The following is a 21,778-nucleotide window of genomic DNA, read 5'->3' on the forward strand; positions in this document are numbered from 1 at the left end:
AGTGGTCCATTTCTCCTTCCTGGTACTTATCTTCGTGGTGTGCAGTGGTTGTTCCCTAATGCCCTAGTGTTCGTGCTCCTCTTTGTGACCCCTTCTTCTTCTTTGTGGAATCATAGTAACGTATTTTAACATGGTTAAAGTTGGTTTTTCTGCATTTCTAAGCTTAGGATGCAAACTGGATGTCGAAAGCCATTTAAGAAATTCATGAATTTAGAAATTTGGTTAGAAAAAATCAAGGACTTTTGTCTTCATTGGATTTCAAAATTTGATCTTACCAAATTTTGAAATCCAATTAAGGTTTCATTAAATTTTGAAATCCAATAAAAGTTTAAGCAGATTTCAAAATCCGTTGAAGGTCTCACCAGATTTCGAAATCTAGTGAAAGCCTTATCGAATTTAGAAACCCGATTAAGGTTGGTTTTTTTTAGTTGTATTATTTTAATTTACTTTTAAATTTGTTAGAATTTTTTTTTATTCTTTTAAGTATTATTATTAGTATTGTTATCAATGAAATGAGGTATTGCAGTGGTGGATATATTATGTTATAGGTGATTATATTGTAAGAGAATATTATCCTTTCGATATAAATTCATGAGTAAATTTGAGTTTTGCGACAGAATGTTTTCTTTCATCAATGAAGTAGTGGAAGGAGATTACACAAATAATTTGACATTTGATCAAATATTTTTCTCACAAGATGACTTAATTGAATGAGTTCAAGGGATTGCATTTCATCTTGGGTTTGTTGTCATAACTATAAGATCTAACAAAACTAATGGTGAACCTCGAAGAAAGATATTGGTCTTGTTAGGATGTGAAAGGGGTGAAAAGTATAGAAAATACAAACTTCATGTTCAGCCGAGTATATATGGCACAAGAAATTGTGAGTGTCCTTTCAAGTTGAGGGGAAAGTCACATTCTAATGGAGAAGGGTAAGTATTGAAGGTAATATGCATATATTATAACCATGATTTGGTAGAGAGTTTAGTTAGTCCCCCTTTTGTTGGGAGGTTAAATCCCACTGAACAATCATTACTTATTGAGTCAAGTGAAGCTTGAAAATATTCTACTGACTTTGAAAGAAAATAATGATTGTAATGTCACAACAATCAAGCAAATATATAATGCAAGGCATACATACAAACGATAATTGATATGATCAATAACTGAATTACAGTAGTTGATGATGATGTTAGATCGTGATAAATACATTCATTGAAGTATATGTGTTAATGAATCTGAGGTGGTAAGTCACCTCTTGTGGACACATCCTGATGCGGTGAAATTGTTTAATGCATTTAATATTGTTTTCTTAATGGATACGACATACGAGGCAAACAAATATCGGGTGCCCTTGCTTAAGATTGTTGGTGTGACATCTGCAAGGTTAAGCTTCTCAGTGGCCTTTGCATTCTTATCAAGTGAACAACAAAATAATTTCACTTGGGTTTTGGAAAGGCTTAGAAGTTTATTTATGACATTTGAGGACAATCCACATGTGATTACTAGTGACAAAGACATGGATTTGATGCTTGTAGTTCGTGGCTTTTAATCTTTAAATATGTAAATCACACTTGGATTATTTCGTGTAAGTCATACTTTTCAAAAGACGTGAACAAACAGAGTTGTGCATTTAGGGAACACAACATCAAACATATATGTTTTAATGTTATTTTATTTAGTTATTTATGTTGTACGTTTTATGATATTTTCATGCTATGTCTATCAGAATTGAGTTTGCTCACTAGAGCCTCAGGAAAGTAATGAGAAGCATTCATGTTGGGATGTTATTCATCACGCCATCATCCTCCAACATAATAACATAAAGGCATCGTTTGAAATAAGTCTTAATCTTATAAGTGAAGTTTTTAATGGAAATAGATAAAAAGACTTGTTGGATGTGTGTCGAGATATTCTTTGGGACTCATTGTTGAGGAGTTCAATTGAGTAAAACATATAAGACTGGATAGTAGAAGTTGTGGATGTGTTTTGAGACGAACCTACAGTCTACCCTAGGCTTGTGAATTAGCACGATATAACCCTAGGATGATTCCTCTCACTGAAATTCATATCATGTGGACCAGATTAAACTTTTTAAATATTGTATCAAATGAATCGCAGTTAGAGTTATTTATTCAACGTGAACATGATATGGTACAAGAACGTTTCAAAAAGGTTAACATTGGACAAAAAGTGAACATCAAGAGAGTTACTTAAAATTGTTTGTCCTATAATGACATATATGATACCTCTATTGCATAAGTTCGAATGAAAGGTCTATAAAGTGTGACCCCTCATATTTTTAGCACGTAGACGCCTTGCATTCACTGATGAAACTTCATTTGAGAAAACATATTTGCAATCTAAGGCTAAATTTATGCAATGAAGGAGAGTGTCCATGATAGATCAGTTTTGTGAAATTTGTCACCTTTACATTCTCGATATTGTTGATGTCGTTGTTGATGGTCATTATGGTTATAGATGAATTGTTGCGTCGTTGGGTCTGGGTGAAGAGTCATGATCCCTTATCCGACATGACCTATTTATAGAACTTAGTTAGTGGCTTGATGAATACGCAACACTAGTGGGAAGCTATGAGCGACTTGAAGAACTCAGAGGTCTTTGCTAATGGAGCCATAATCATCAGTGTTCCTATACTTGACACTTTATTCATTATTTGTTACATCTTTCTTTCATAACAATTTGTTTCATTCCTTACAAACTAATATGGACAAGTGGATGACTATCAGACATTGGTTACGCTAATTGCTAATCGATATAATATCTTCCCACTAGCACACTACCTTCTTATATAAGACAACATCAATTAATATTATTGGTCACATGCATGGATGTCATTTCGTGTAAGTAATGTTATTATTCTTTAGTTTCATTTTAAAATAACTTGTATATACTAATATTAATTTTACAAATTCACCTACAAGAAGGTTTTCAGCCTACTATTATCTCGAGGCATGATTGTGATAATCTTTTTATACAAGTAGGATGCAAAGATTTGTACCGTTTATGGTTGTTACTACCAATTATATTGACTTACTCCAATCCTAATATTTGTATAATGTGAAAAGATGTATAAATATTTCACGGTTATTGTTAATTCATTGTAAAATGATACACTCTCATACATATAAAATCTCACATCTTTCCACGAAATTTATAATTGAACAAAGTTGTTTAATTATATAAAAAAAGTCTGAACTAACAAAAATTGTTTAAATATAACAAAAAATCCAAACTAACAAATAAAAAAACTAATACAAAAAGTTGTTATTAAGATGACGATGAATATCTATCTGCCACAAACACATTAACTTTTTTTTGTTATTGAATGAATGTTCTTCAATCAAAAAGGCACGTGTATATATCACTACAAAAAATGTCTAATTTTACTAGGGATTTTTTTTTTACGTTACTGAAAGTTTTAACCCCATTAAATACGTTTTCCGCAGTTACAGAAATCATTGGGAAAAACAGCGTCATAATTACCGACAGTTTTCAAAACTGTTGGTAATTACCGGGAATGTTTCAAAACCACCGATAATTATCGGAAGTTTTTCAAAACCGCCGATAATTACCAGAGTTTTCCAAAACCACCGAAAAATCATTTTTAAAAAATAAATAAAATCATATATTTATATTTAACATTCAATCAATTTTCCTGTACGATGATCTCATCCAATCATTTTATAATAATATACTCGAACACATTCAATTGAATAAACAAAATGAAATTCCTAGCAAAAATTCTGGCACACCTTTTTGGCATAAGCATATATAACTATAATCTTTCAATGTATGGATCCAGTACTTTCCCAGAATATTTGAGCTTTTTTGGAAAAAAGGTCGAGAAATTAACGAGAATATGCGCTTGACCACCACTTGATCTCCACTGATGATTCCACTTGTTAGTATATGAAATTTTCAAATACTACTGAGCTATATTTAATTGCAAACTTGAGGAACTTTGCAAATATATTTGCAACTTCCAAATAATAATTTATGAAATGTTCAAGGGAAGCCCACAATTGGCTTTACAGAAGCAATTTCGGAAATCTTGCCAGGGAAAACAAATTTGGCACATCTTGTTAAATACCTGATACTGTTCCAGTAGAAGATGCCCAGGAAGCTCCGGGTCAGCTGATTTTTCAAACTGTTAATCCAAATTCACATACAAGAACAAATTAATAAAGCTTGACAAAACTTGAGCAGTAGAGAGATAACAAGATTAGGATACACCATGCAGTACATTAAATTAAGCAGAAAATAAACATTAATTAGTATCTTCCAACATGAACTCCAGATATAGATATATAATTAGTAAAATAATGATTACACTAGGGCAGAGATTTCATTAAATTTGACTATTTGACCACCCACCAGACAATAAATCAAGAGAAGAGAATATTGAATAGTCTTTTTAAAAAATAATCAAAACCATAAGTATAATTGAAGAAAACCAACCTGCCCGCATATCACTTTCACAAGATTTCAAGACTAGTCTTATCCTCTTTGCAGTTCTTTTGAATTGTTCTCTAACTTCAAGAACGTTTCTCTGTGAAATTTAAGCAGCCATGTCAACATCAATATTGGAAAGGAAACGAGCGCATGAACTATATTGAAATGCCTATATTGTTTATATAATTTACATAGTTCTTGTGACACCACTGTGAAGATTTATCAGATTGATGAAACCCCTTGTATACATTAAAGAACGTTACATGGTCACCCTGTATGTACCAATCATCAAAAGATATAAATATACATAGACTTAAGTTAAATTACCTCGGCAGCAGCAAATCTCAATTTTGCTTCATCATATTCCTTTTGTATCTCTCTCTGAGATCCAGATGGACTATATACATAGAGTTTTGAAATTAAGGTCAACTACTCTATACATTAATGTTTAACTATACTTTTAAGATGATATACTGATAGATTTCATTTTAACATTTCCCAACTTCAGCAAAAAAAATAAAAGATTGTAACAAAAATGTATGAAATTTGTTTACAAAACAATAGCAATGACTAGGGAAAAAAGATTTACTTGGACGGAAAGAACAGCAGCAATGGTGATTATCTCCTTTGAACACCCAAGTTGACTGGAAGCTATTATAATTTTTGAGACCATCGAATCATAGCAAGGATTACATCCCATTAAACACACCTAAGTGAAATTGTAAGAAATATATCGGATATGCTATGAACAACATACTAGAGTGTCAAATATAAAAGAAATGAGATGAGAAGATACGTGATAAATTCGTTATGGTGGCCAAATATCTTATAGACAACATTGTTAGTGCTACATATATGTACAACATAGGATTTATATGGTCGACATGCACTGGAGTATGTTTTGAAACATACAGGCTTCCACTTTGAGACGGAAGTGGGACAATGCTACATTAATTGTTTAATCATGTTACACCACTGGCAACCTAAAGGTTTAGAAACATCTACAATAAATTTAAAAATATTTTTTTATTTACTAATAAAATAATTTATACTAAAATATATCATAATTTTTTAAAATTTATTTTTAATTTTTTTGAAGTTTTTTAAAATTTAAAATCATTAATACTAATAAATAACTATTTTTTTTCTTAGAGAGTTAAAATCTTTTTTATAAAGTAGAATCATCATCAGTTTTTTGGTGGACAACACAGGTCTTATTTATAAAAGTATATTTAAGTTATCGGCCCAATAACTTGTCAGACCATTGCATATGCTATAAGTGCCTGAAAGCTTGAAAGTTGCATCAGGCCTCATGCTCCAGAAAAGTAAAGCATTCCCCATCTTTGGCTTAATTGAAAGTCCTTTTTTTCCACAATCAGAAAGCTCATTCCACCAAGGCACGGATGAGCCACATACTCTTGTCCAACTTCGTAATGGAGAATTTGAATTCCTTCACCGTGCTCTGCATAAGTGTAGTGTTTTTTTTCTCAATTATTTGATAAAATCTACACTTTCTTGAGAAGAAAAGAACCAGACAGAAACTGCTCACATCCAATTGTATTCTATTTTAACAGAATGGTATTCAATATAGAAAGAGTGTGATAATTGTAAATTGTGCATAGCACTACGGTAGAGAAGTAAATAACTTCTCTTATTGCCTCATGGCATGTGAACTACGGTGGATCAAACAAGTTAAGAAGGTGAAACATATAATATTAGTTGAGGGCATCATTATAAATTTTTGGCATATCAGAAGGTGAAACATTATGCATTCAATATTAGTTGGAGGTTGAATAAGCAAACAAGTTAAGATAAAAGTCATATAATATGCAAGTCAAGAATTTAGAGCAAATACAGTAAATGACCAATTATCAGATCTCTTGTCTTAAGAGTAAATCTTCATCTACCACTTTAAGTACATAAGCACAGTTGTCATCAGAACACAAGGTCAAACAAAAGACCAGTTCATAAACATAAAGCAAATACAGTGAGCATTTTTTTCTTCATTCAGTACCTTCCAAGCAACAACCCTCTCGTATGAGTTGTTGATCATTAAGTATCATGCAACTACTTATAAAAGTAATATACTTTGCCATATTTTTATCAGAGTGTTCGTTACTGTTAAAGCAAAAAATGAAACAAATTTTTACTAAAAATGAAAACGAATACTCTTAACTCCAGATTAATATTAAAATTCTCTAGGTTAAAGTGGAACCATTAAATTCCAGCTTCAGTATTTGCAGGCAATTCCTGCAATAAAGAATTAACCTAGCCAATTGCAATTGCAACCATAAGTAGAAATCAAATAAATGAATTAACAGATATACTATTTTGTGATAGTACCTTGCCGAGCAATTGGGAAGTCAGCCATTGAACACCTTGATCTGGAGCACCATTTATCAGCTCAATCTGCATCAGACCCCTGGAACTTTGACATGCTTGCTGCCACTGAGAGAAGATCATTCGATTAAGACCTATACACTGCTAGGTTTGTTATGACAATATATATACGAATCAAGAGATGAAGCAATAAGATTAAATATTTATTATATAGGAGATTGTGAAGCAGTGAATTCACTCCAAACCGTCACTACAAAAATATATATTTTTAATTATTTGAGATGTATTGAAATTTATTCACAATCCCCAAAAAAATTATGTATGTTAGTTAATAATTTTCTATCACACATTTAAATATTTTTATTTTTTAAAATATTCTTATTTATTGTATATTTTCTTTTTACACGAGAAGTTTAACACTCTCGATTTAACTGTTTATTAAAATAAACATTTCATTTACAATATAATATAAAAAAACTTATCTTTTTTATTTTTATTATTTATTTATTTTTAATTAGAACATTTCACTGAAACAATTTTCTTTTTTTACCAACCGTTCCACTAAATTGATATTTGAAATTTTTTATTTTAAAATATTTGTTCATTTTATCATACCATAAATTATAAATTTATTTTTTTTTGTACATTTTTGTTCAATAGTTTAAAATTGTTTCTAAGATACACATTGAATTATTTTTTTTAATATTTTTATGTATTATTTATTTTATCATGTACAATATTTTGATATTTTATATAATTAGTTTTATTTTCTGGTAATTTTACTCCAATTGTATAAATAAATTTTATTTATTATGATAATAATAAATTTTATTTATTATGATATAATAATTTAATATAATTTTCATGAATATTTATCCAAGTATTAAAACTCAAAAGTTAAAAAAATCTTACTTAAGTTTCAGTTATTATTAATTTAATCTTTATTCTTTATATAATTTTGATCAATCAATGTATTATAATTTTTATTAGTGTATAAAAAAATATTTAGCTAAAATTTAAAAATTTGAAGTAAACAAACATTTAAATTGTTTTTCAATTTAATAAATATATTGATTCTTATGAAATTTTATTTGATATTATAATGAAAAATGTATTTAGTTATAAATTTTTTAAATATTTGATATTGAAAATAATACTTTCCTTTTAATTTAGTAATATTATGTTTCTTTTACTATAGTTTATATTATTTTATAAAAATAATTAATTAATATTAAAATTGTAAAAAAGCATATTCAAATAATTAATTAATTTTAAAATGGAAATAAAACAAAAATTTAATACTCATTATGTTTAGATATGAAAATAAATTTTCCTTTTAAAAATAGATATGGGATAACTAAACGTGTTTCCACCCAATTACATCCCTACTTGTTATCGTGTCACTGAAAATACTACTAATCTATTTATAAAGAAGATAAAACAACATATGATTTAGGACCAATTATTCACATCTCCAATATATGTACAAATATCAAGGCTATTAATGAGGTAGATTTTCATTTTTATTTATAAAACACAACAAATAACACATGGTATTACAAAGCTGTCTTCATTTTAAGTTAAACAAATTTAAACTTAGTCATCTCACGTGTTTAATTTACACTATGAGAAGTCATATACAATATTTTCAGAGACCAAATTTACACAATTTTATTCCTAAGCATGACGGCAGTAAGAATTTAATTCTATAAAGATAATTTAGAAAAATTAATATAAATATCAAGGTGTAAAATTACTATACTCCACAAATTAATAAAATATAATACGGGGCAAAATAAAATCTTTTAAAATTTACAATTTAACAAATAAATTAAATTTTCTATATCAATTAAATAACTTATGTAATTCAAAAATTAAGCTAAAGAAAATACCAACCAGGAGACTTTTATTGTGGGTACCATGATCTCATTGGAACATGCTGTAACAAAAAATCTAAAATCCTAAATTTTAAAATAAGAATAAAAAATAAATTTTTATAAGAAACAAATATATAAATCTCAAACCTAACATAATGAACAAGAAACACCATAAAAATTATATATACTATAATATTTTCCATAAAGAAAATATTAGACACCTTGACCCAAATAAAGTAACACTGATGACTACCAATTCATTCAATTATTTTAAGAAGCCAATTATAAACTAAATGACAATTGACTAGAATTTAGTTTAAGAGAGCGCACAATTGACTAAATTACGAGTCATTTTGAGTTTATTAAAGTGAGAGATGATATGATATACCGTGGGCATGATCAACAGCTTACAAACCTAGAGGAAATGGGACATTTATCGTTCTTGCCAGATTTTATAGATTATTATAGAAATAGGTTGTAGAGTTCTTTTACGAAGATTATGGTTAAAAATTCAAAATAGACTTATCGTCTAATTTGAAACAGCTAATCCAAACAGTTGAAAAAAGCAAGAATGCAATAACATCACAAATTTACAAAGAATGAAATGGGCATCTCCTAGAAACTTCAGTGGTAATGTAAATCCTATTTGAGCAAGTTTCTTAAATAAACTCTAAAGATAAAAGAAAAATAAAATAAGATTAACCTACCCATAAAAGTATATTACCTCAAGAAATTAGTTCCATGTTTTCCCTATTTTTGATTCATAGAAGAATCCGTAAGAAAGTTCATCCAAACATGTCCCTAGTTCTATTCAATATATTGATAGCGGCGTCCAAACAAGAACAGTTATAGGATCAGGAGAATTTATTTTTCTCCGACAGATCTTCTCCAATACAAAGACACTCAGGCAAAAGCAGCAAAGATTGAGAAACTGAACAACAGCCCTCTGTAAATTCCTATTTAAATACACAATAATTCTAAATATCCAGTAAGTAGTGCAACAAATATGTCTACATAAACTTTTGCATCAACAATTTTAGACAAAATATATTTACATAAATCAAAAAAATCACATTTGGAAAAACCAATAACAAAGTTTCAACACCAGAATTTATATCTAAATTATGTTTACTTATATAATAAAAATTATTTCAATTTATTTTCTTTAAATGATCCTTCTATAAATACTTTTAAGTTTATCCAAACAAACTTAAAAATGTCAAAACACTTGTCATTCAACGAAAATAAAGATAAGAAATTAGAGACAATACACTGTATCATACCTTTCAGTCCATGAAAGCCACCTATTCAATTAACGGTAAGTAGGACATTAATCAATCAATATAACAAAGTTGACTAACTATCAATAAAACACAACTTTAGGAAATTTTGGTTTTCCCAATATAAAGACACTACATCAAGTTTAAAAGGATTTCTAGAATCGAAGAGTGTATAAAGCCCATATTAGCAAAACATTTGAAAACCATTATATAAATTAACAAACATGAAAGTAATTATAATCGTCAGCCTCATAAAACCAGTTAACATTTTTGATAGAGTGATTGGAAAAAACCATTTCATATCTGGTTGAGAAATAAAATAAAACAATTTCCCAGACATATCACTGGGAGAAGAGAAACCCCCCAGACATATCACTGGGAGAAGAGAAACCCCAAAGTGATCAACAAAAAATCCACAGCATTGACAACTTAAAAGGACAATTTTAAACAAGCTTGGAAATGATAAAGCAAGATTGGCATTTTCAAGTTAAATGAGAAAACGGAGGGCCCCTGTGTGTTTTCCGGCTGTAAAGAGGTAGAAAAGAATAAAGAACCAAACAAAATACAAAAATTTCTCAAAAATGTAAAATCATGTTTATTTTGTTATTTTTAACCTAATCAAATTACATTGGTGAATATTTAAAGCACGGCCATCAAACCTGCAAAATAACTGCAAAGATTAGGTGCACACACTGTTAACAGAAGTAAAATAAAAACAAAATGAAAAAGAAATGACTTGATATGTTGGCTTAACCTATCGTCTCAAGGGGATGATGATATTGATATCCTAAAGCACTTGACATACAATGACATTTCATTTTGATGATCACAGGTTAAAGAAGAATGAAAAGGTAAAGTAAGAAACAAATAAAATAGTAAAAACAGAGGAAAACAGTATCAGTTAAATGATATAAAACACTTGAAGCTACTTATGAATACCAAGTTGAAGCGCAACGGTCAATACAAACATAAATTTCAAAATATAGTTTGTTCAGCATCCCAAGCTCCTCCATAATTCAGATAAAACGTTAACTCGCAATACAAAAACAGTTCCATAGGATTTTTTTAAAGTTAAACAAGTCAAAATACTACAATATTTTGAAACGGAAGAAAACAAGAAAAAGTCGTGGCGAAAACATAACTCCATTTGATATTTTAAATGTTCTGATAATTCTAGTAAGTAACATTTCATTATAAACACGCCAATTGCATCAGCTCCTTAAACTTCAGAAGAATCACCAGGCCAGTAATAAAATACTGATGCACTTATGAGGAATCTGCAAAAATGAATAAAAAAGCATGAAAAACAATTTAAGTGGAAAAAATGGAAGGGTTCAAAAACCACGCTTTAGCAAAATTGGCTGGGAACTATTGAAAATCAAATTCCAAGATCAAAATTTCGACATCTCAAGGTAATGAGAATATCACAGCTGTAAAAGTTTTAAAAAAAAAAAAACTGTGTTGCAAATATAAAGAAAATCACTTACCAAGGAAATATAGGACAGAAAAAAATATGAAACGGTGAGAAAAAACCAAGACCATTTTTTTTACATAGACATGGAAAACGCATTCAAAAAGATTAGGAATCTCTTGCTGCCGTCAGACCTAATCCAGACATTGTTATCTTATATGGTCAGACAGCATGGGATGTCTGGGGAAACATGAAACTGGAATCAGTAATAGTCCACATATTGAACACCAATGCATGACACTAACATTTAAGCAGGGTGGCTACCTACTCCAACCCAAGGCCTAGATGAAGCACCTAACATGAATGAGCCCATTGCCCACTCTCAACGAAATAGTTTAAGCTTAAAAACAACTTTTTATTTAGGTAGGATGCACTGGTTCACATTGTATTCACAATTGTGCCCCCCTCCTGGGGAAAATCTCATATTCACAATTGTGCCCCCCTCCTGGGGAAAATCTCAATTTTAAATACAATGCATTTAACAAATTAGTAAATTATGACCCTATCCGCAATAGGCATGAGCTGATGAATATAATAGACATCACTGATGTCAATGCAAACAAGAGGGATAAGCAGGAAAAAAAAAATATGAACAGTAAAGCTTATGCTGTTCTACAGAATCCACCAGAAACTCCGAGGAACATTTAAAGTTTTAACAGATTATATATTAGACTTCCAAAAGCATGTCGTTAAGGGTCCATTTGCTTTTACAAGGAAAAATATTTTTAAAACTGATACGTTAAAAAAATTATATTCCGGGCTCTAAAGTTGCTTCAGAGTTTTTATCCAGAAGAGAAAATAAATAGCGTATGGAAGAAAGACATAAATAAAAGATGTATCAGAAAATTACAATATATATGTAAGTTTTTCGAGGTGGACTCAAAAAGTTGCTTCTAGCTTCTGGGAAAAAAATATATACAAAAAGATGTATCACAGAATTAACTTCTATTAGCTTGCTTAAACAAATAGGACATATATGCAATAACCTTCAAAATTTGTTGTTTCACTTACAACCAGACTTTCAGGTAATAAATAAGAGACCCAAATCCCCTCTGTTCTCAAGAAATTGACGAACACAATTCAAAGAGTGTTAGACACAAGCTTCTCATGTAGGGCCCTACTATTCCACATCCAAGGGACAACAACATGAATCAATTTATGACAATATATACATAAAATTAACAATTCTATTTTCCTTTGTAGCAAATATTCATAACATACCAAAGAATTTACCAGCCGCTTTTTGTTGCTATAATTAAAAATTAAAAATTCTTAATCAAATCTATAAGGAAGTCACATTTCTTCGATTATCTATATATTATTGTATGTCTATTCCATAGTTGGTCCAAGGTAATAAAGATATATACTTTAATCAAAACACTGACAAAAAATTATATTACTAAACACACAAAAATTACATTTTAAGCTCCTACATATAGACCGTGGATATAAAGTATTATACAATGTGCTGTAGAACACACCATGTCTCTATACTAATCAATAAGAGCTGCCCGACCATTAAGTGGTCATTCTTAATCCAACAGAAAAAAAGAATAGCAAACACAATCATTTACATATAAATTATATTTGAGGACAAGAGGTCAAAGAGAAAGGATGTAATCTCCCTATTGAATATGGGAACTTCAGCATACAAAATATTAACATGATTATAACAAGCTCTACAAAGGAGTACACTCAACAAAAGATGCGAAAAGGTCAAGAACAAAGGAATTGTAAACGAGAAAAAGATAATCCAAAAGAAAAAGCAAGGAATAAACAACAATGATTATGAATGAAAAACTATAGAAATCATCTATTTGTCCAACTACGACCTATCCCTAGTTCATCATCGTTCTTTATTCTCGGTTAGTTACTTTCAACTCCTAATGCACCTTTTTTATCTACATTGCTTTCCAAAAAGATTTCCATAACTACACTCCTCAATCAAACTCCTAAGATATCCGTCTACATTGTCTAAATTAATTGTTTCATCCTCCATGTCCAGTGACAGATAGAAACAGCCATAATCCAATCAATAAACGAGAGTGAACACTATAAGATCGTGCTCCAGCATATAAACTCTAGATCACAAGAGGCTACTATTGTCACCTGAAAGAATAAGCAATTTGAGTTCATGCTATGCAATCAAAAAATCCTATTTGCCACACTAGAAAATTTGACAATGTATGCGTTAATGCCCTCTTTGGTGGTGACTAAACAGGCTATGTGTGCGATGCTTTAGACTCATTGGATCCCATATAATCGATTATGACAAATATCATTATCGATTACAAGGAATGTACATTAAATAAAATGTAAGAAAACAAAAAAATCGCAAATGTAAGTATTTCTACTCTCTTACTTAAATCAAACAACCTATTTTTCTACCCTATTCCTCATCTATTTCCCTTTTCTTTTTTACCCACCTACTTTCTTCTTCTCTGCCAAAACACCGTATACGATACCAAAAAAGGAAAAACCACTACAGTGCTTTCAATTTCTCCAAAATCTATCCCACATTCCCAGTGACAATACCATTATGGTACCTAACTGATAAAACTAATGCCAAGCAGGAAAACAAATCAAACATCAAAGACACAAATCAAGCACAAAAACCAAAACCATACCTAATGCCCCATGTAAGGCGCACCACCACCACCATATTGCCCTCTTCCAGAACCACCCTGCCCTATCTGCTGATTCGGATTCGGATATGCAGCCTGCAACCCCACCTGGGTCCCATATCCACCAATAACACCCGGACTAATATTTGACTGAGCACTGTAGCCACTCTGTACTCCAGCCCCTGCAGCAGGCACACCAGGGTTCACCGCAGCACTCGTTCCAATACTCCCCAACAAATTCAGCCCCAACGTCCCTTGCGATGCCAGGAGGGCCGTCAACGCCTGCCCCAAAGCCGGATTCAACGCCGCTTGGTTAAACCCAATCCCTGGCCCAGCGGGGGCCATCAAGTGTCCCGGCTGCGCTGCTGCAGCACTACCAACATACGCGCCACCTGCATTGGCAGTATCATTCCTCTGAAACTGAGTCCGCTGGACCTGAGCACTCACGTTCCCGTGTTGCTGCTGCTGCAACTTCCCAGGCTTGGGCCCATCAATCGCCTTCTGGCAATGCAAAATATGCCCCTCAAAGTCCTTATGAGGCTCTTCCAAGGCTCTCTTCGCACTCTCCGGACTCCTGTAAACAAACAAACAAAACCCTTTCGGTTTTCCTGTTAGCTTATCAAGCCCCAAAGGCCCCTCCTCAATTTCCCCGAACCGTGAAAAGAACGCCAGAAGCTTCTGCGGATCGAGTTCCGCACCGACGTTGCTCACGTAGATCTTCCTCTGCGTGTACTCCGAAGCCGACGATGACAGCGTCGGCGCTGAGGAAGGCATTGCCTGCGGCTGGCTCTGGCTGCTACTGACGGGGCCGATGGACGCCAGCTGGCACGCCGTCATGCGATTGCCGATCTTCTTCTGCGGCTGCTTTAGCGCGTTGCGCGCGCCGCGCCGCGTCTTGAAGAGGATGAAGCCGTAACCTTTGGACTTACCAGAAACCTTGTCCGTGACGGCCTTGCAGTCCTCGATCTCTCCGTACTGCCGGAACGCACTGATTAGGGTTCCCGCGGTGGTGTCCCACCCCAACCCGTGGACAAAGATCTTCCTGTGCACGGGATCCTCGTCAGCCGCCTTGCGGATCCGGTCCGCCACGTCGCGGTGATTTGCCGCCGCCTCGCATAGAAGGTTTAAGATCTGGTCCTTGCTTAAAGGTTCCAGAAGCTTTTCGATCGGGTCGTCATCCTCATCCTGCTGCTGTTCTTGCTCTTCATCGTCCTCTTCTTCTTCTTCTTCCTCCTCCTCCTCCTCCTCTTCTACTTCCTCTACTTCTTCTTCCTCCTCTTCTTCCTCTTCGACTTCCTCATACTCGGGTGGCGCAATTTGGGGTTCAGGTTGGTGATGCTTGAGCGGAGGTTCAGCGGATTGAGAAGATTTGGGTGCTACCTTTCGCTTCTTCCCCATCGGCGATTTCTCAAGTGCAGTGCAGGGGTGGCACTAGGGTTTTTTCTGATGAGGATTTTGGAATCAATCGCATTCACTATGACATGATACTCTTGTATATATTTATTTTATTTTTTTCTATATCCTTTTTTTAGTCGCCACAATTCTTTTTCTATTTTGCTTTTCCCCGATAAGAAAATTTGAGGGGATGGTATGGACTCAGGTTTCCTCCTATTTTCAAAACTTTGGTTTTCTATTTCCATAATTCAAAATATATCAAAAATAATATTTTATATTTTTCATACGATATCATTCAAAATATATCAAAAATATTTTGAATTACATTTTCTATAAGCATTCATAATATATATATATATATATATATATATATATATGATTTTAACTTTATTAAACTAAAATAATGTTATCATGTGATAAAGTAGATAATATTGCAATTTATATATCTATAACTACGTAAATATATACAGAAAGATTCATTTTTCTAACCACACGTTTGATTTACATAATTTTTTAACAATTTTATTTATTAATATATTTTATTTTATTATTTTATCTTTTAAGCTTTTAAAATTATTTTTTAATTTACTATTATAACCGTAAAAATACTTTTTTAATATATATCGTTCTTTACTAATTTTACTTTTTTATGAATATATTTTATTTTATTATTTTAATTTTTATACTTTTATAAATATATTTTGAACTCGATTAATTATCAAAATTATATGATAATTTTTTATTATATCATAAAAAAAGTAAATAATGGTACAACTCCTCACTAAAATATAATAGATAATAGTCTGGTTCATAGTCTTTTCTTCATTAATTTATTTATTTATATATTTTTTAAATTATATTTTTATAACAAAAATGTAGACAAAGAATAGGAAAGTGTACGTATTAGATGATTTATAATTGATTTTCAATTATATTAATTAACTATTTTGACATATTTTAAAAGAAAATGAAATTATTTAAAAGTTGTCTTGAAATGTTTTTTAAAAAAAAAACTTTTTTAATGATTCCACAAACAAACTTTCTTAAAATTTTTTTAATTGTCGATTTTCTAAATCTACACGTATTATTCCTTGATGTGCGTAAGTTATTTAAGAGTTGTTTTTGAGATTATTAACTAATTTTATCAAATTATTTTATTGGAATTATCTTATCTCATTCAAAATTAGTTATGGAAAGAATGTCAGAACCCACCAAAGCTTGCACCATAGGTTCATAGTAGTATTACCAACACCACAATTGTTTCGAAAGTGGTAAAGTGTATGATGTTTGTAGTGGCATATTATTATGGTAGTTATATTTTATTTTAAGTTTAATTAGTTTTTTAATTTTAATTTTGGTTAAAAGTTTTCATATAGATTTTTTTAATTAAGTTTTATTTTTAAAATTTGATTTAATTATGTTTTCTCCACATTAAGGCATGTTCTATGAGTTTATAGTTTTTTTATTTACTTTTTATTTTATTTTTTAGTAAAATAAAATTGATTTAATTATATTTTCTCTGCGTTAAGGCATGTTTTATCTAGTTACATTTTTATTTTTAAACAAAATAACCTTTCGTTATAAATAATTCTTATTCAATTAAGAAAGTTTTACAAACGCTGCAATATAGGTTCTGAATAGCAAGTTAAAAAACTATTTTTTTATATCATTTACAAGACTGAGCGTTTAAATATTTATTTGATAAATTCAAAACTCGACGAACGTCCTATATCAAAAGGGTTGTAAAAAAAAATCATTGATACTATTTAACCCTCCCCTTTCTAGTGTTTTTCAGGTACTTTACATAATAGAAGAATTGAAGTTATTTAAGGCAAGAGATAGGGGAGCTAACTCTCTTCTTTATGCATGATAGATGTATATTTTAGGTTCATGATTATGGTAATATGAGATATGAACATATTGGATTTTAGTAACGTTAGCTATCTGTCTATTTGTGTGGGTGTTGGTTGTTCTTTACTATGTTTTTCTTGTTTTCTATTTTTCAAGTTATCTTGGTAAAATCTCAATCCCCACTTCCTTTAAATTTTTATATATGATTTCTAAGATATATTACTCCATTTTGACTGTTCAGATTTTGAATTTGAGATGTGCACTTAGAGGACTTAATTTCACGATTTTAAATAAACTGATTATCACTTTATTTCATGAGTTAATGGAGAATAGTTTCTAGTCATTTCATGAGTGTTTTTGTTTGAAATTAAGAATATTTATTTTTTATGTGAACTCCTTTATAAAATTCACATTTCAAATAGTTCTTCTTCAGCATCAGCATACTAATAGGATGGAAGGTTTATATTTTTTGGTGTAAAATACTGAGCAACTTGTATACTTATCTAGTAATATTGCTTTGAAGTTACTTGAGTACTCTGTGACTCGGTAACAATTTTTTTGTACATGTGGTTCTGTTCTGTTTTTTAATTGAATGAAGAGGCGTGGTAGTGAATTTGAGTTTATGGTTCAATCTGATACAAACTTTAAATTATTAATTATAAATCCCAATTTAGTTTGGAAGTTTTATTAGAAAAAAATAGAGACACTAAACCACGTTATCCTTTTTGTTTCCTCAATAGACACAATTTGATCTAAAAATAAAATTCATGAGATTAAAGAAGCCTTATATGTTATTAGATGAAATTCCAGAAGATAATTCGTTTTAACAGAAAATTTAAAATGTTTTACCATAAAAACGTACTTGAATAGAGAGTATTTTAAAAGAAATTAAAAAATTTCATATCTATGAAAGTAATTTGATTGTCTAAAAAATACAGAATTTCAAATTTCATATAAAAAGAAAGAGTAAAAATGTAATTTTTATATTTTTTAGTTTTAAAGTATGTTTTTCCTCCTTATTCTCTCCGTATGACTTGATTGAAAGATTGCTAGTTTGATATTGCGAGAATCACACTGTGATTGAAGTTTTTGTTTTTTTTATTTATATACTAACGTAAACAAAGGATATTGCGTCTATTTATAGGTATTTTTTTAAATATTTATAATATTATATTTGTGGGTGATGATATTATAATTTTATTAAATTGATATATAAAGTAAATTTATATTTATTAAGTTATATTTATCCAGTATTATTATAGATAATTATTTAAATTTTAAAAATAATAATTAAAATAGTAAAAAAATATAATTATAAATAAAATTATGAATAAAATAAATTTTAGTTATTGAAATAATAAATTTTATAAATAATATTGTGTAAATAATTTTTTATTACAAGTAATTATTTAAATTAAAAAAGTAAGTAATTATGTTATAATTAATAATTATTTGAATTCAGAAAAATAATTACATAAAACTGAAAATATGAATAATTATTTAAATTTTAAAAAGAGTAATTAAAAGAATAAAATTGAAAAAAGAAATAAAAGAAGACATCCTAAAAATGTGTATCCTCTTTATAGAGTTATAGATATATATCGGTGTTATTTCATAGTTGAAATTAATCAACATTTATTTGTTTAACCTTATATAATTTATTTGATCAACATTAATGATGTTTCTTTAAATGATATTAATTAATGATACCAGTCAAAAGAACTTTTGAATTGATTGAATAGAAAGTTAGAAAAAAAATAGTTTCAACTATCATCAAATTTTACAAGTTTTATTAGTTAGAAAGAATCAATGGAATCTTTTGAATCAGATGATGTTAATGTTGTCAGTTGATGATGATTCGGTCAAGTATACATTAATAATTTTGTAATAAGAAAAAAATTCATTGTGTGAAGTCATAATTTTCTAACTAATTAATATTGGTCTAACGCAGGAAATAATAAAAGACCATATAACTTCTTTTAATTAATATTGGGATAAAATTAAATAAAAAATAAGAATGCATGGTTGAAAGGATGGTGGTGAGCTAATGATACACATAATTAGTCCAAAAAAACAGGTGTTGAAAAGAGCACCCATGAAACAACAACTCCTAACCAACTTTGTAGCTCCGTTTCCGATGCAATTTGGTTGTGATGAAAAGTCAAAGTTTTCATCAATTCTTGGTGAGTCATCAACAACATCTCTCTACTTATAAACATATGATTTCACAGAGGTTAGTTGGTATGATAAATGAAACTTAAACTAGGGTTTCATTCTCCTTGCCATGGCTTCTATTGTACTTCTTCTCTCTTTGTTTGTCCGTACCAAGAACAGAAGCCAAGTTTCTACCATTGCTGCTTCCTCTTCGGATAATAGCCGAGATAAATCAGGTTGGCACTTGGGAAGGACAAAGCAAAGAGAGAATGATCTAGGAATTCGGTTGGAGGAGATTCTGCAAGAGCCCAAATTTAGTATCCATTTGATTTAGTCAGAGATCCATGAATTACCACCATCCTATATAAATAAATTTTGTTCTATTCTCTTTTTTCTTGTCCCCTCTTTGTATTTGTGATATGACACTAATTATAGATAAAATTGTTAAAAGATTAGCTTTACGACTAATTCAATTTTATAACAGTGATTTGTAAATCAGATTTTGTATTTATTTATATATTATCAATTAATGATTTGAATTTTTAACACATTTTTTCACATCATCAAGTATATATATCTCGAACGTGAAACTAAATATTAATGAATGATTCAACAAATAACATTTTTTGTTAAAATAGACTCTAATGTATAATTTTGATATCATATTAAAAAATAGATTTTAAATTTAATTTAACCTTATAAATTCAGAGTTGACTCTTACTTATATATATTATAAATTGATCTGAAGAGATCTTTTAGAAAAATTGATAATATTTATCAATACTGGGTATTACATAAACACAACACCAACATGTAAAAACTAATAAGTATTATTATTATTATTATGAGTAGTACCTTGACATGTCCACATGTACTTTACACTCATTTGACACTGTTCCAGTTCATCCTTTGGAAAAAAAATGCACACGGTAACAACTCATCCTTGGAAAAAAACTTACACAGTGATTGAGGGAAAAGTGGGAAAAATATCATTTTTTGGAAAGTTTTTCTTTCACTCTCCCTGTTGTTCGAACTTTTCTTTTGGATTAGGTTTTTTTCTCTCTCTTTGCTATTCACGTTCGTTGCTACCCCTTTCATTCCCACTTCATTTTTGCTCCTAACCTTTGTTGAATTTGGTGTTGTGTCCCTTTTCTTGTTGGATTTGGTGTTCTCTCTCTACCTTTGTTGGTTTTGTTCTTCTCTCGGTGTCATTGGTTTTGTCTCGCTCCCCATCAATTGGTGGTTCTATAGGATTTCCGTGGGTGTGAAGGTTTATAGGTTTTGCCTCATTGTCTCACTCCTGGTGTTGTGCACGTTTTCTCTGTCTGTAGCTTTCAAGGTTTTCTGTTCTAGTGTTTCTATACCAATAAATGTGACCAATTTTTTCAAACTTAACCATTGTGGAAGTTGTACATAATTACTATAAGAACCAACCATAGAGCATGAATACAACTAATCACTAACTATAGCAAGATACGAGAGCAATTGAAATGATGTTGACCACCTTCTTGTGCAAAAAAGACCAATACAATTAAGCATTTTATTCTAGATAACCACTCACTAAACCAATAATTCATAACAATTCATAACATGTTGAGCAATTTATAGTTTCGCTGAAGAAATATAACAAGTAATCATATAAGCTTGATTGGAGAACCAATTAGTGCACTAACTAATTTGACCCTGATATTCATCTGAAGCATTTTGTCAGTTGTACATAACCAACTTAACAAATAACCATAAAGACATGATTTCAAATCAAGTTCCACACAACAATTCATCATCATATAAATTTCATTTCATCACACAACAATATATTTAAATTTAAAACTAGATTCCTTTATATGTTGTAGAACACACCCTTCTGTCATAGATGTTCATAAAGCTCTGTATCTAGATACTTTAAGTAGTTACACAAACATTAGATCAAAGAACTAAATATGTTACCAAGATCACAATTAAATAGAAATTTACTTTGCACAAGTTTGAGATACATGCATGATCTTTACGGTCAACTCTACCTATGCTAAAATGCATATAAAATTAAAGTAAAATTAAACTTACCATGTTTTTAATCTTGATTAAAAATATATATAAAGTTCTCTGTTATAACTCTTTTAATGGTTCATGATTATCAATAAGTTGAACGATTAGGTTAGAAACATAGAAAGAAGACAAAGAAAATTCTAAGATAATTTTAGAGAAATAGAATATTTTTATAATATGAAACTCGATTATTAAAAAACTATTTATAGTTTAATTTTTTAATAAATAATCAAGTGTTATCTTTTAGAAACTATATCTACTACT

The 21,778-nt window shown here is 30.2% G+C and overlaps 1 protein-coding gene and 1 long non-coding RNA gene across 3 annotated transcripts; both read right to left on the bottom strand.

The window, feature by feature from the left end:
• Positions 1 to 3,889: 3,889 nt before the first annotated feature.
• On the bottom strand, positions 3,890 to 7,302 carry LOC148197376 (uncharacterized). Of its 2 annotated transcripts, XR_015780201.1 has the most exons (6): positions 6,820 to 7,282; positions 5,739 to 5,938; positions 5,066 to 5,185; positions 4,804 to 4,873; positions 4,483 to 4,573; positions 3,890 to 4,171 (listed from the first exon to the last, which is right to left on the bottom strand). It is a non-coding gene; the product is annotated as an uncharacterized LOC148197376 (long non-coding RNA). The 2 variants fall into 2 exon arrangements; XR_015780200.1 differs by having other exon boundaries at positions 5,066 to 5,938; positions 6,820 to 7,302.
• A 3,614-nt stretch (positions 7,303 to 10,916) lies between these two features.
• On the bottom strand, positions 10,917 to 15,552 carry LOC148197377 (UBP1-associated protein 2A-like). Its single transcript, XM_088092640.1, has 2 exons — positions 14,072 to 15,552; positions 10,917 to 11,250 (listed from the first exon to the last, which is right to left on the bottom strand). Exon 1 carries the CDS (start codon positions 15,464 to 15,466, stop codon positions 14,072 to 14,074), a length of 1,395 nt encoding a protein of 464 aa, XP_087948766.1. The 5' UTR covers positions 15,467 to 15,552; the 3' UTR covers positions 10,917 to 11,250.
• Positions 15,553 to 21,778: the final 6,226 nt, after the last annotated feature.

The sequence above is a fragment of the Vigna umbellata genome, chromosome 6 (assembly GCF_029865625.1).
Source record: "Vigna umbellata cultivar VRB3 chromosome 6, Vumbellata_1.0, whole genome shotgun sequence".
Lineage (NCBI taxonomy): Eukaryota > Viridiplantae > Streptophyta > Magnoliopsida > Fabales > Fabaceae > Vigna > Vigna umbellata.

Excerpts from the sequence above, each read along its gene's own strand:
- LOC148197377 (XM_088092640.1), bottom strand. The coding sequence starts at position 15,466 with ATGGGGAAGAAGCGAAAGGTAGCACCCAAATCTTCTCAATCCGCTGAA.